This window comes from Geotrypetes seraphini, chromosome 13 (assembly GCF_902459505.1).
Source record: "Geotrypetes seraphini chromosome 13, aGeoSer1.1, whole genome shotgun sequence".
NCBI lineage: Eukaryota > Metazoa > Chordata > Amphibia > Gymnophiona > Dermophiidae > Geotrypetes > Geotrypetes seraphini.
Genome location: NC_047096.1, coordinates 57,447,756 through 57,460,341, shown reverse-complemented (window position 1 = coordinate 57,460,341; position 12,586 = coordinate 57,447,756). Strand labels below are relative to the sequence as shown.

Genomic DNA, 12,586 nt, shown 5'->3' with positions numbered 1-12,586 from the left:
TTGGTCCTCAAAGATAGTAGCTGAGAAAGTAAAGAATAAGAGATTAGCTTTCATAAACTACAAAAGATCACAGAAAGAGGAAGACAGGCAAAAATATCTGGAAAAGTTAAGAGAGGCTGGTTGTGTAGTCAGGAAAGCAAGATGCAAATGGAAGAAAAAAATAGCTGACACGGTAAAACGGGGAGACAAGACATTATTTAGATATATTAGTGCTAGGAAGAAGTGCAAAAGTGGCATTGTGAGACTCAAAGGTGAAGGGGAGGAATATGTAGAAGCTGATAAAGAAAAGGCCAAATTGCTTAACAAATATTTCTGTTCAGTGTTCACAGCTGAAGCGCCGGGAGTGGGACCACAGAAGACAAACATGAATAGAGATGGAGAAGTGGTAGACCCTGATTGATTTTCAGAAGACTATATTTGTGAAGAGCTAGCTAAACTAAAGATGGACAATGTAATGGGGCCGGATGGTGTACATCAGAGGGTACTGAAGGAACTTAACTGGTGGCTCTACTAGCTGACCTTTTCGAAATGGTACCGAAGATCTGGAGAAGGGCAGATGCTCCTCTCCACAAAAGTAGAAGTGAGGAAGAAGTAGAGAAGTACAGGTTGGTAAGTCTGACTGCTGTGGTAACTAGATTAGTGGAAATTCTTTTAAAATAGAAAATAGTGTGAATTACAGGACTTGAGGCAACATGGATTTACTAGAGGCAGGTGTTGTCTGCTAAATTTCTTTGACTGGGTGATCAGAGAATTGGATAGAAGGAGTGCGCTAGATGTGTTGTATTTAGATTTTAGGAAAGCCTTTGACATTGTTCCAAACAGGCATCTAATAAACTGATTACCCTCGAGATGGGCCCCAAAGTGACAGACTGGGTCAGGAACTGGTTGAATGGAAGGCGACAGAGAGTAGTGGTCAATGGAGATCACTCTGAGGAAAGGGATCTTACCAGTGGTGTGCCTCAAGTTTTGGTTCTTGGGCGTGTTCTTTTTAACATTTTTGTAAGCAATATTGCTGAAGAGTTGTCAAGTAACATTTGCCTCTGTGGATGATACCAAAATTTGCAATAGAGTAGACACCCCTGATGGTGTGAATTATATGAGGAAGAACCTAGTGAAGCTTGAAGAATGATCTGAAATTTGGCAGCTAAGATTTAATGCTAAGAAATTCAAGGTCATGCATTTGGGCAGCAACAACCCAACGAAACAGTACAGCTTAGGGGGTGAAGAGCTTTGTGCATGAAAGAGGAGCAGGACTTGGGTGTGATAGTATGTGATGATCTTAAGGTGGCCAAACAGGTTGAAAAGATGACAATGAAAGCTGGAAGGATGCTAGGGTGCATAGGGAGAGGTATGGTCATTAGGAAAAAAGAGGTATTGATGCCCCTGTATAAGACTCTGGTGAGACCTCATTTAGAATATTGTGTACAATGAAAGGAAGCTCCTGAAATAGAGGTCATAGGATGAAGTTATGAGGTGACAGGCTCAGGAGTAATCTATGGAAATACTTTTTTACAGAAAGGGTGGTAGATGTATTGAACAGTCTCCCAGAAGAGATGGTGGGGACAGAGACAGTGTCTAAGTTCAAGAAAGCATAGGACAGGCATGTGGAATCTTTTAGGAAGAGGAGGAGATAGTGTAAGCTGTGAATAGGCAGATTGGATGGGCTGTCTGACCTTTATCTGCCTTATGTTTCTCTTTTTCTATGTATGGGCTTGTGAGTTCACCAGGCTGACGGAGTTGATGCTTTCTAGGAGGATGAGGTGCTATGATCTTTAGACACAGTGGAGTAGAGTAGTAGCCTAGTAGTTAGAGCACTGGTTGCCACCCAACAAAAGCCATATTGAAATCTCGGTGCTGCTCCTTGTGATCTTGGGTAAAGTCTCTTAACTCTGTTGCCTCAGAAACATGGAAGTACCTAGTGTACCTGAATGTAATCACCTTGAGCTACTTCTGACAAAAGATGGAAGCCACATCTAAAAACAGTTTGGTAGGGTGTAAAAGATCTCACTGAGCTGCTTACATTCACATCTCTTGTACTATGAAGGCATAGGGAATGCTGTTGTGTCCCTTATGAAAGGCCAAAACTTCCATTTTAAGGTAGGGACCAACTAGGCTTTGAGTTTGCCATGATTGTCAGAATGTTTGTTCCAAAATCCTTCAATATATATACAATATGGAGAGCAAATTTTTTAAAAAATGCATAACTTCCCTTTACGAGGGGGTGCTGAAAAGTTCTCAGCCCAACCAAGAAGAAAATGACATAGATATAGTTCAATCAATGATCTGAAATAATGTCAAAGCAAAGAATTTGTTTCTGCAAATTGGCACTTAACAAAATAAGATAACAATCTTTTCAGCTCAGAATTTAGGAAGTTGGTAGGTTGGGCTGAAAATTTTTCAGCACCCCCTTGTAAATTCTCTAGCTTGGGTTACTTCAACCAGGGGTGGTGGGAAAAAGAGAAATAGAAATGTTTTAAGCTTGCATACATTGCTTTTTTAATGTATAAAATGGTACGGCCCTGTCCCCTCTCAACATTCAGCATGGAAAGAGGAGGCTGTTTGAGGCAATTTCTGGGAGTATCTGAGAATGGAAGAACAAGAACTGTGTGTGGAGAAATGGGATGGAATGAGAGGTGGGGACATGGGGAGATGGAGTAAGAAATGGGAGAGCTTTGAGGTGTAGGACAAGAGCTAGGGAAGGAGGGGAAGTAGGACTATAGGACTATACTGTTTCCCAAGCTTTTATTCAATCTGACCACATTTTAGCACTGGAAACTTCACCCAGACCTCTATTTTTCCTCTCTGCTTATCCAAAGCAGAAAGGCGGAGGTAATAGAAAAAGTTATCGTCAATACAGAGTCCTCTGTATGATTTTGTGCTCACAGATTCCATTACTCTGTATGGGTTTTCAGTCTAAGCCCACATAGGGGGAGGAGACAAAGCCTAGGACCAGTGGCATAGTGTGGGGAGGGGGGGCAGAACACCCCAGGTGCGGTCTTGGTTAGGGGTGCCAGTACCCGTCCTTTTCTGCCCCCTCCACTTCTTCCTGACACCTCCCCCTGCCGTGCGTCCATCCCTCTTTAATTTTCCCTGTACGAACAGCATTACAAACTTGCTGCCCACGTTGGTGTCGCTTCTCTTTGATGTCACTTCCGGGCCCTGTGTCTAGGAAGTGACATCAAAGATAGTTGACATGAGCATTAAGTTCATGGTGTTACTCCCACCTGGAAAATTAAAAAGGTATGGGGAAGGGACGGGGGGTGGAGAAGAGGGCAAGGAGGGGCGCCACTCACCCTCGCTATGATATTGGTAATGATGGAAGTCCAGGGAAGAAGGGGTATAGTGTTAATTTAGTGATACTATTCGGGGTCCTGACCCATTCGTTTAGGTACAGCCTGTAATGTGCATTCCTCTGCCATGGTGTTTTTTTACTTTTCAGGTCTTGTGCATGTTGGAGATGAGTTACGAGAAGTGAATGGCGTGGCAGTGCTTCATAAACGACCGGATGAGATCAGTCAGATTTTGGTCTGCACCTTGATCTTTCAGATAATGTGGTGTTGAACGGAAGGCAGCATGTGTTGTATTCTGGCTTTAGAGGGATGCATTTCAGACGAGCAGAAAGGCACAAATTCTTGACTAGGAAGAATCGAGCCAAGGAATAAAGAAAGCATTAAGGAGGAGGGTGGAAGTTGTTTACACATCGGTTGAAGGGTCACATCAGAGGTCATATTGGAGAGGATGATGATGGTCAGGTTTCTACCCTCAAGCCGCAAGATTATATTATAAAAACTTGATCATTAAAATTAATGTTATAAACATACACTACATACATATAGTTCAGGGGTGTCAAACTCGATCACATAAGGGGCCGAAATCTAAAACACAGGCTAAGTCAAGGGCCAAATTTTCTATTAAGATACTTAGTCTTAGAAGAAGTATAGATCCTTCTTCGCCCTGAGACACCTGTGGCGCGGTCAGGCACTTCTGTGGAGCGCCCTGCTCCAACCTAGCTTTTACACTGGGACTGGGTCCTTCTGCCTGCAAATGGGTGGTGAGGAGCTTGGAGCACCACTGGGACTGGGGCTGCATGGTCAGGCACTTAAATACTAAACAGTCTCTGAGGGCCATGTAAAACGGCCAGACTTGTCCCCCTGGGCCTTGTGTTTGACATATAATAATAATTTTATTTTTATATACCGCCTAACCAAAAAATGGTTCTAGGTGGTTTACAACAAATAAGCACAAGCCATGCAGTGATACAGATAATGCAGATATAGATCAGAAGTTCTCAACTCAGTTCTTGGGACATGCCTAGCCAGTCAGGTTTTCAGGAAACCCACAATGAATATGCATGAGATAGATTTCCATAGCATGGAGACACATTTGCATGCATTATTTCATGCAATTCTTTGTAGTTCTCCTGAAAATCTGACTGGCCAGGCATGTCCCAAGGACTGGATTGAGAATCCTTGATACAAATATGTGTGTGTGTGTGATTCAGGATTATCCCAGGACAAGCAGGCATGATATTCTCACATGTGGGTGACGTCATCTACGGAGCCCCGGCGCGGACAGCTTTTCAAGCAAACTTGATTAAAGTTTCAAGTTTGCACACTGCACCACGCATGTGCGTGCCTTCTCGCCCACTAGAGGGCGCATCCCACCTCGTGGTCCTCAGTTCAAATTTTTCCGCGGAGCAAGAAAGCCCTGTGGATCTGAGCTCCAGTGTTTTTGCCTTCTAGCTGCCGCGTTTAGTTTGTTTTTCCCTTCGAATTAGTTCGCGGTGCTGTTTTCCTTTCGTTTCTTTTCAAAAAAAAAAAAAAAAGTCTTTCGTTTTTCGTCGGCCTCCGGGGGCTCCCGGAAGCCGTGGCCGCGGGACGTTGGTACGTTCCCGGCCTTCTTCTTTTTCTTCGTGGATGTCCCGTCCTGTTACGGGATTCAAAAAGTGCAGCCGGTGTGAGAGGTTGCTTTCCATCACTGACCCTCACCGGTGGTGCATCGTCTGTCTTGGGCCCGAACATCCGACAGACTCGTGTGATCGCTGTGCTACCTTCCAAAACAGGGCCCTCCGTCGCCGTAAGGCAAGAATGGCCGAATTGTTCGCCGTCGACGCGCCGTCTAAGGCCTCGACGTCGGCCTCGGCTTCGGCCCCGGCCTTGACCTCGGCCTCGGCGTCCTCGGGGGCCTCGGCCTCGCCTCGGCCCTCCTCCTCGAAGGCGTCGTCAGTGAAGCAAGCTTCGGGTAAGTCCTCTGTTCCATCCCCTTCAGCAAAGAAGCCATCCTCGAGTCAGGCCAAGGCGGGTGGGTCGACCCCGGCCCCGCATCGGACCTCGACTCCGCACACCCCGAGGGAATACTCGAGACCGAGGTCGCCCTCCAGGGAGTGTGCCCCGGACCCGGAACTCCCCACCTTCGTGGGGATTCCGGCCTTCCAGGATCTCCTCCGAGCTCTGATCTCATCGGAGCTGTCCGGAGCCCTGGAAGTGTTGCAGCGTGCTGCGGTTCCGGCGGCCTCGACCTCGGCCTGGGCGCCTTCGGTCTCGGAGGCCCCGGCCTCGGCTCCCTCGGGAGCCCCGGCCTCGGCGACCTCGGTCTCGGGTACTGTGGCCCCGTTCACCTCGGTCTCGGCCCCGCCCCGGACCTCGACCTCGGGGGAACCCCCTGAGCGCAGTGTAAGGCCCAAAGAAAAGTTGCGCAGAGTGCGCCGCCTTTCCTCCTCTTCCTCCGGGTCTTCCAGACACGCCTCGCCCTCGACGCGACCTCGGACGGGGCGTCGATCGAGGAAGTCCAAGCGGCCCCGAGGCTCGCCTCGGCGCGACCGTTCCTCGTCGTTCGGGGGCGAGGCGCTGCAGGTGTCGGAGCTGCGCCTCGACAACCCGAGGCTCCTCCGCTCACCCCATGGGAAGTCTTCCCGGGCCGCCTCGCCGAGGAAACGGGAGAGTGTCCCACGAACCCCGGGGTCCTCACCCAAGGGTTCTGCGAGGAGGATAACTTCCCCTTCCCCCTCGAGGGCCCTCGAGAGGGGATCCTGGGATTCGGGATCGGTTAGGGACCCTCATTATTCCCATGAGGCCTCCCCCCTCTCCTCGGTGGGGCGGTCGAGAACCCCCTCTCCCCAGGCTAGGCCGTCCTCATTTTCATCCTTCGTTCAGGACATGGCCCAAGCCCTGGGGATTGACCTGATGGTAGGCTCTCGGTATTCCAAAGAATTTTTGGAGGAACAGGACCTCCCCACTCTTCCTAGGGAGGTGCCTAGACTCCCTCTCAACAGTGTCCTTCTGCAAACCTGGCTGAAGAACTTGTCAAACCCTCTTACAGTCACGTCTGTGCCTTCAAAAATGGAATCGAAGTATAGGACGATTCCCCCTAAAGGGTTCGATAAGGCGCAGCTCTCACACCAGTCCCTTCTGGTGGAGTCTGCTCTTAAAAAATCACAGCCCTCACGGGTTTCTGCGGCGGTCCCACCAGGCAGGGAGGGGCGGACCCTCGACAAGTTTGGCCGTCGCCTCTATTCAAATTCCCTGATGGCCACCAGGGTTCTAAATTACGCCTTCACCTTTTCCTCCTTTTTGCGTGGTATGGTGAAGGACCTTCCTCAATACCGAAACTCGTTACCGGACTCCCAAAGAGCAGGATTCGACAAGTTTATGTCCAACCTGTCTCAATTGCGGTTGTACCTATTCCATGCAGTGTACGACGCCTTTGAGCTGGTTTCGAGGGTGTCGGCCCTCGCGGTGGCCATGCGCCGCTTGGCCTGGCTTCGCACCCTCGACATGGACCCAAACCTGCAGGAACGCCTGGCAGACTTGCCTTGTGTGGGGTCCGAGTTATTCGACGAGTCATTGGACGCGGCGACCAAGCGCTTGTCGGAACAGGAGCGCTTTCTAGCATCCCTGGTCCGCCCCAAACCTAGGCCCCCGCCGCAGAAACCCTTTCGGCCTCCGCCGCGCCGATACCCTCAGAAGTCGACCCCGGCTTTCTCGAGACCGCCTCCGAGACGTCCGTCTCAGCGAGGCAGAGGGGGACAACCCCAAGCCCCGGCGCAGGGCCCTTCTAAGCCAGCGCCTTCCTTTTGACGGGCTGAGCGGACGGGGCGGGTTCCCCTCCGCACTTTCACAAGAACCCCTTCCTATCGGGGGCCGTCTTCGGTCCTTCCGGGAGGCATGGACCGGGATTACCTCAGACGCTTGGGTGCTCCGGATCGTCTCCGAGGGCTACTCGCTCAACTTTGTGTCCTCGCCGCCGGACAGTCCCCCAAGTTTAGTCCCCTGCAACCGTTCGCAGCTACCGACCCTTATAACCGAAGCCAAAGCCCTCTTGAAGCTTCGGGCGGTCGAGCCGGTCCCCAGGGACCAGTGGGGCACGGGGTTTTACTCCCGCTACTTCTTGGTCCCAAAAAAGACCGGGGACCTGCGCCCCATACTGGACCTCAGGAAGCTCAACAAATTCCTGGCCCGGGAGAAGTTTCGAATGCTGTCTCTCCCGGTTCTGTATCCCCTCTTGGAGGAAGGGGACTGGATGTGCTCCCTCGACCTGAAGGAAGCATACACCCATGTTCCGGTGCACCCCGCCTGTCGAAGATTCTTACGATTCCAGGTGGGGGACCTCCACCTCCAGTACAGGGTACTGCCCTTCGGCCTGGCCGCGTCCCCACGAGTATTCACGAAGTGCATGGTGGTGGTTGCGGCAGCCCTCAGGTCGCGTGGACTTCACGTGTTCCCCTACCTGGACGATTGGCTCATCAAAGCCCCGACCAGGGAGGGGGTTATCTCAGCGACCCGACAGTCTATTGCCTTCCTGCAAACTCTCGGGTTCGAGATAAACTTTCCAAAGTCTCAGTTGAGGCCGTCACAGTCTCTTCAATTCATAGGTGCGGTGCTGGACACGGTGCGCCTACGCTCCTACCTGCCGACCCAGCGGTTGGAAGCCCTGGTACGGATGAGCCACCAGGTCTCTCAACTGTCGAAGGTGTCGGCCAAGCGCATGATGATGCTGCTGGGCCATATGGCCTCGACGGTACATGTCACACCGTTTGCGAGGCTACATCTGAGGATCCCTCAGTGGACCCTCGCGTCCCAGTGGCGTCAGGAGTGCGACCCGGTGTCTCGCCTCATTTCGGTAACTCCGCCCTTGCGGAAATCGCTGCGTTGGTGGACAGACTCTTCAAATCTGTCCATGGGGCTATTGTTTCGCACTCCGCCCTTTCGCAAGGTCCTGACCACGGACTCCTCGGAGTACGCGTGGGGAGCCCATCTCGACGGTCTTCGCACGCAGGGCCTGTGGTCGGCAGAAGACCGTCAGTGTCACATCAACGTGCTAGAGCTGCGAGCCATCTTCCTAGCACTTCGAGCCTTCGTTCACATATTGCAGGACCAGGTGGTCCTCGTCCGCACGGACAATCAGGTGGCAATGTATTATGTGAACAAGCAGGGAGGAACGGGGTCATGGCCCCTCTGCTCCGAAGCTCTTCGCCTCTGGGAGTGGGCGGCCTCCCGGAACATCTTCCTCCGGGCGGTCTACATCCAAGGAGAACGGAATTGCCTGGCGGACAAACTGAGTCGACTTCTGCAACCGCACGAGTGGACTCTACACTCAGCTGTTCTACGCGAGGTTTTCGCTCGCTGGGGAACGCCACAGGTGGATCTGTTTGCCTCTCCGGAGACACACAAACTGCCACTATATTGTTCTCGGATGTACTCGCAGGACCGTCTGGAAGCGGATGCCTTCCTACTCGACTGGGAAGGGAGGTTCCTGTATGCATTCCCTCCGTTCCCTCTGATCATGCGAACGTTGGTACACCTAAAATCGTCCACGGCCACGATGATTCTCATAGCACCTCGATGGCCGCGTCAGCACTGGTTCTCCCTGCTGCTCCAGCTCAGTGCCAGAGAGCCTCTTCCCCTGCCTGTCTCTCCTTCTCTGCTGTCTCAGAGTCAAGGATCCATGTTACATCCCAATCTGCAGTCATTGCACCTGACAGCCTGGTTTCTTGTTCCCTGACTCCTCCGGACCTGTCTCAATCGGTGAAGGAGGTGTTGGAAGCCTCCCGCAAGATCTCGACGAGGCTTTGCTATGCGCAGAAATGGACCAGGTTTTCCACCTGGTGTTCGTCTTTTCACCTGGATCCGGTATCAGTTCCGGTATCCTCGGTTTTAGAATATTTATTTCATTTGTCGCGCTCCGGCTTGAAAACCACTTCGGTGCGGGTTCATCTCAGTGCGATTTCCGCTTTCCACCAACCTCTGGAGGGACGCCCTCTGTCACTCCATCCCTTGGTGACACGCTTCATGAAAGGGTTACTCAGGGTTTGCCCCCCTCTTAAGCCTCCGTCTGTCGTGTGGAATTTGAATGTAGTTCTGGCTCAACTGATGAAACCCCCTTTTGAGCCACTCAACAAGTCCCTCTTGAAATTTCTGACTTGGAAGGCGGTGTTTCTGATTGCCCTCACCTCCGCCAGGCGGATTGGGGAGTTGCAAGCCTTGGTTGCGGACCCTCCTTTCACTGTCTTTCATCACGACAAGGTGGTCCTCCGCACCCATCCTAAGTTTTTACCTAAAGTTGTTTCTGACTTCCACCTCAATCAGTCCATTGTCCTTCCTGTGTTCTTCCCGAAGCCCCACTCCCATCCGGGCGAGACGGCGCTTCACACGCTTGACTGTAAGAGGGCGTTGGCATTTTATCTTCAACGCACCAGGCCTCATCGGAAGGTTCCTCAATTGTTTTTGTCCTTCGATCCCAATCGATTAGGGCACCCAGTTTCCAAGCGCACTCTGTCTAACTGGTTGGCCGCTTGCATTTCCTTTTGCTACGCTCAGGCCGGCCTTCCTCCCCCGGGTCGAGTCACGGGGCACAAGGTCCGAGCGATGGCAGCTTCGATAGCTTTCCTCCGATCCACTCCGATGGAGGACATATGCAAGGCTGCCACTTGGTCTTCGGTTCATACATTCACCTCTCATTACTGCCTGGACACTTTATCCAGGAGTGACGGCCGGTTTGGCCAGTCAGTTTTGCAAAATCTGTTTTCCTAAATTGCCATCCTCCCACCTGCCCTTTTTTGGTTAGCTTGGAGGTCACCCACATGTGAGAATATCATGCCTGCTTGTCCTGGGATAAAGCACAGTTACTTACCGTAACAGGTGTTATCCAGGGACAGCAGGCATATATTCTCACAACCCGCCCGCCTCCCCGGGGATGGCTTCCTTGCTAGTTATGGAACTGAGGACCACGAGGTGGGATGCGCCCTCTAGTGGGCGAGAAGGCACGCACATGCGTGGTGCAGTGTGCAAACTTGAAACTTTAATCAAGTTTGCTTGAAAAGCTGTCCGCGCCGGGGCTCCGTAGATGACGTCACCCACATGTGAGAATATATGCCTGCTGTCCCTGGATAACACCTGTTACGGTAAGTAACTGTGCTTTACTCCCCATTGCTGTTATAAGGTAAAGTAGGTGATTTAAAGTAAACAAAAGCTCTTTTTTCCCCTCTCTGATTGCAAACACACAGCGATACTGCTGGTGCTTCTGCATAGGAGATCTGAATATTTTCGCTATGTATCAGGTGTAGGATTCTGTTGGAGATGAAGGCACATTAACATTTTTGAAAATACTAGAAAAACAACATGATTTAAACCTTGTAGCAGGTTCCTAGAAAAGCAGCCTCTATTTGTTAGAACTCAGTGCCATGTTAACTACCAGTAATAAGAAATAAGAATTTTTCCTGAATCTGTTCGTGATATCTATGTAAAATATTTGCCTGCTTTACCTAATTAGCTAAGCTGGAGACACGTAAACTAGTTTTTCTCTTCAGTGTAATTAGAGAGAATCAATTTACATATATGGACTATTTGTTCATACGCTACAGGGGATGTGATGGGCTGGTGTGGTTTTTGTCTGACTTTATTGCTTGTGTTTCAGGCTCAGTCGCAAGGTTCCATTACGTTAAAAATAATCCCAGCAATCAAAGAGGAAGATCATTTTCAGGAGAGCAAGGTAAGAGGAGAGCCCCCTCCCCTTCCCAAATAAATGTTCATGATAGGATCTCATGTAAGGAGCTGTTATAATCTCTGGTTTTCAGATGTATATGAACTCCTGATGGTATCCACAGCCAGACTCTGAAAACTGACTTTCCAAGTAATGCCTTTATACTTGGGTGGGGGGGACTAATGCAGCAGACTCTGAAGAAAACTCTCCATGAGATTAGAAGACAGTCTTCTCTTGCCGGAGCCTACCATGTGCCGTGTTACTGATGACATCACGGCAGAGACCGTGAATCATAGAGCCGCAACCTTATACTGGTCCACAGCCCTGACGCAGCCTGAGGGTGAAACGGACAGCTAGCTTAACGTTGGCGAAGGGACTAGCGCAGAGACAGCAGAAAATATTGAATAACAATGATTTTCACTGCCTATTTTCAACAACACTCTGCTCAGGATCTAAAAGTTAAGTCCTTGTTTAAAAACCATACGTTTAAGAACTAAAAGTGTTTTTGATTAACAACAGGGCAGGAAGGGAGCATGAGCCAATGAGGTTAATTCCCTTTCTAGTGTGCTTGTGAAACATATACAACACACGGGGATCTGAGGCTCAGCCCCTTAGATAGTAACCAAAAAGGAATTAAGTTTATGAGCTATTCATAGTGGATTTACACCTCTGGATAACTTGGACTAAGAAAATTGAAATGACATTTGAGAAGGGTATTTTTTGAAATGAATATATGTTCTTTCTCATCCTGTATATAATTTTGGTGAACCCCACTATTTACCCTTCTCCATTGAGAATATTGACCCTTTAAACCCACTCTCTGTTTTCTGTCTTTCAACCAGTTCTTAATCCATAATAGGACATTATCTCCTATCTTATGATTCTCTAATTTCCTCAGAAGTCTTTTCATGAGGTACTTTGTCAAATGCTTTTTAAGTTCAAACAATTTTATTGATGCCAACCAAGTACCACATAACCGTAATCCTGACATACAAGTTGTAGGACAATCAAATTACATCAGCCAGATAAAAAAACACGAGTGTGGAGTCGTCAAACATTTTCAACAGTTTGTACCCAACCGCCCCGCCCCCTCCCTTCCCTACAACCCCACCCTATGTTCAAAAGTGTTTATTGATGACATTAGAGCTCTACTATGGGAAGAATAGTACAGTAAGACAAAAAGTCCTTCCAAGTTCACACCATGCCCTTCTCTCTCTCTCTCATAGACTGACAAACAGTTATCATGGATGAAAACAATGAATAAATAATGGCAAAAAATAACCCCAAATACAGTAAGGAGCGTCATCAATACAGAAATACTGCCCCACCCAAAGTCATCCATACCAGACAACAGACACTTCCCTTAACCCCCCACCCCCTTTTACCTTCCCAATCGAGACAAGTACTGGCCAGGCTGAACACCCAGCCCAAAACAATAGAATGTCAGAGGCCTGGGTTCTTATAGCCTCCAGAAGTCATCCTCCCCCCCCAAAAAAAAAATTAATTTTAGTTTATCCCAGGACAAGCAGGCAGGTATTCTCACTAGTGGGTGATGTCATCCGACAGAGCCCCGATACGGACGTCTCACAAGCATGTCTTGCTTGAAGAA

General features: G+C 49.7%; 1 protein-coding gene across 1 annotated transcript in view; it reads left to right on the top strand.

The window, feature by feature from the left end:
* The window catches only part of MPP3 (membrane palmitoylated protein 3), a 122,493-nt gene that overhangs the window by 35,953 nt on the left and 73,954 nt on the right, over window positions 1–12,586 (top strand). The window contains exons 8-9 of the mRNA XM_033918187.1: window positions 3,440–3,525; window positions 10,912–10,986. Coding sequence (XP_033774078.1) covers window positions 3,440–3,525; window positions 10,912–10,986 — 161 coding nt within the window. The remainder of the gene's footprint in view (window positions 1–3,439; window positions 3,526–10,911; window positions 10,987–12,586) is intronic.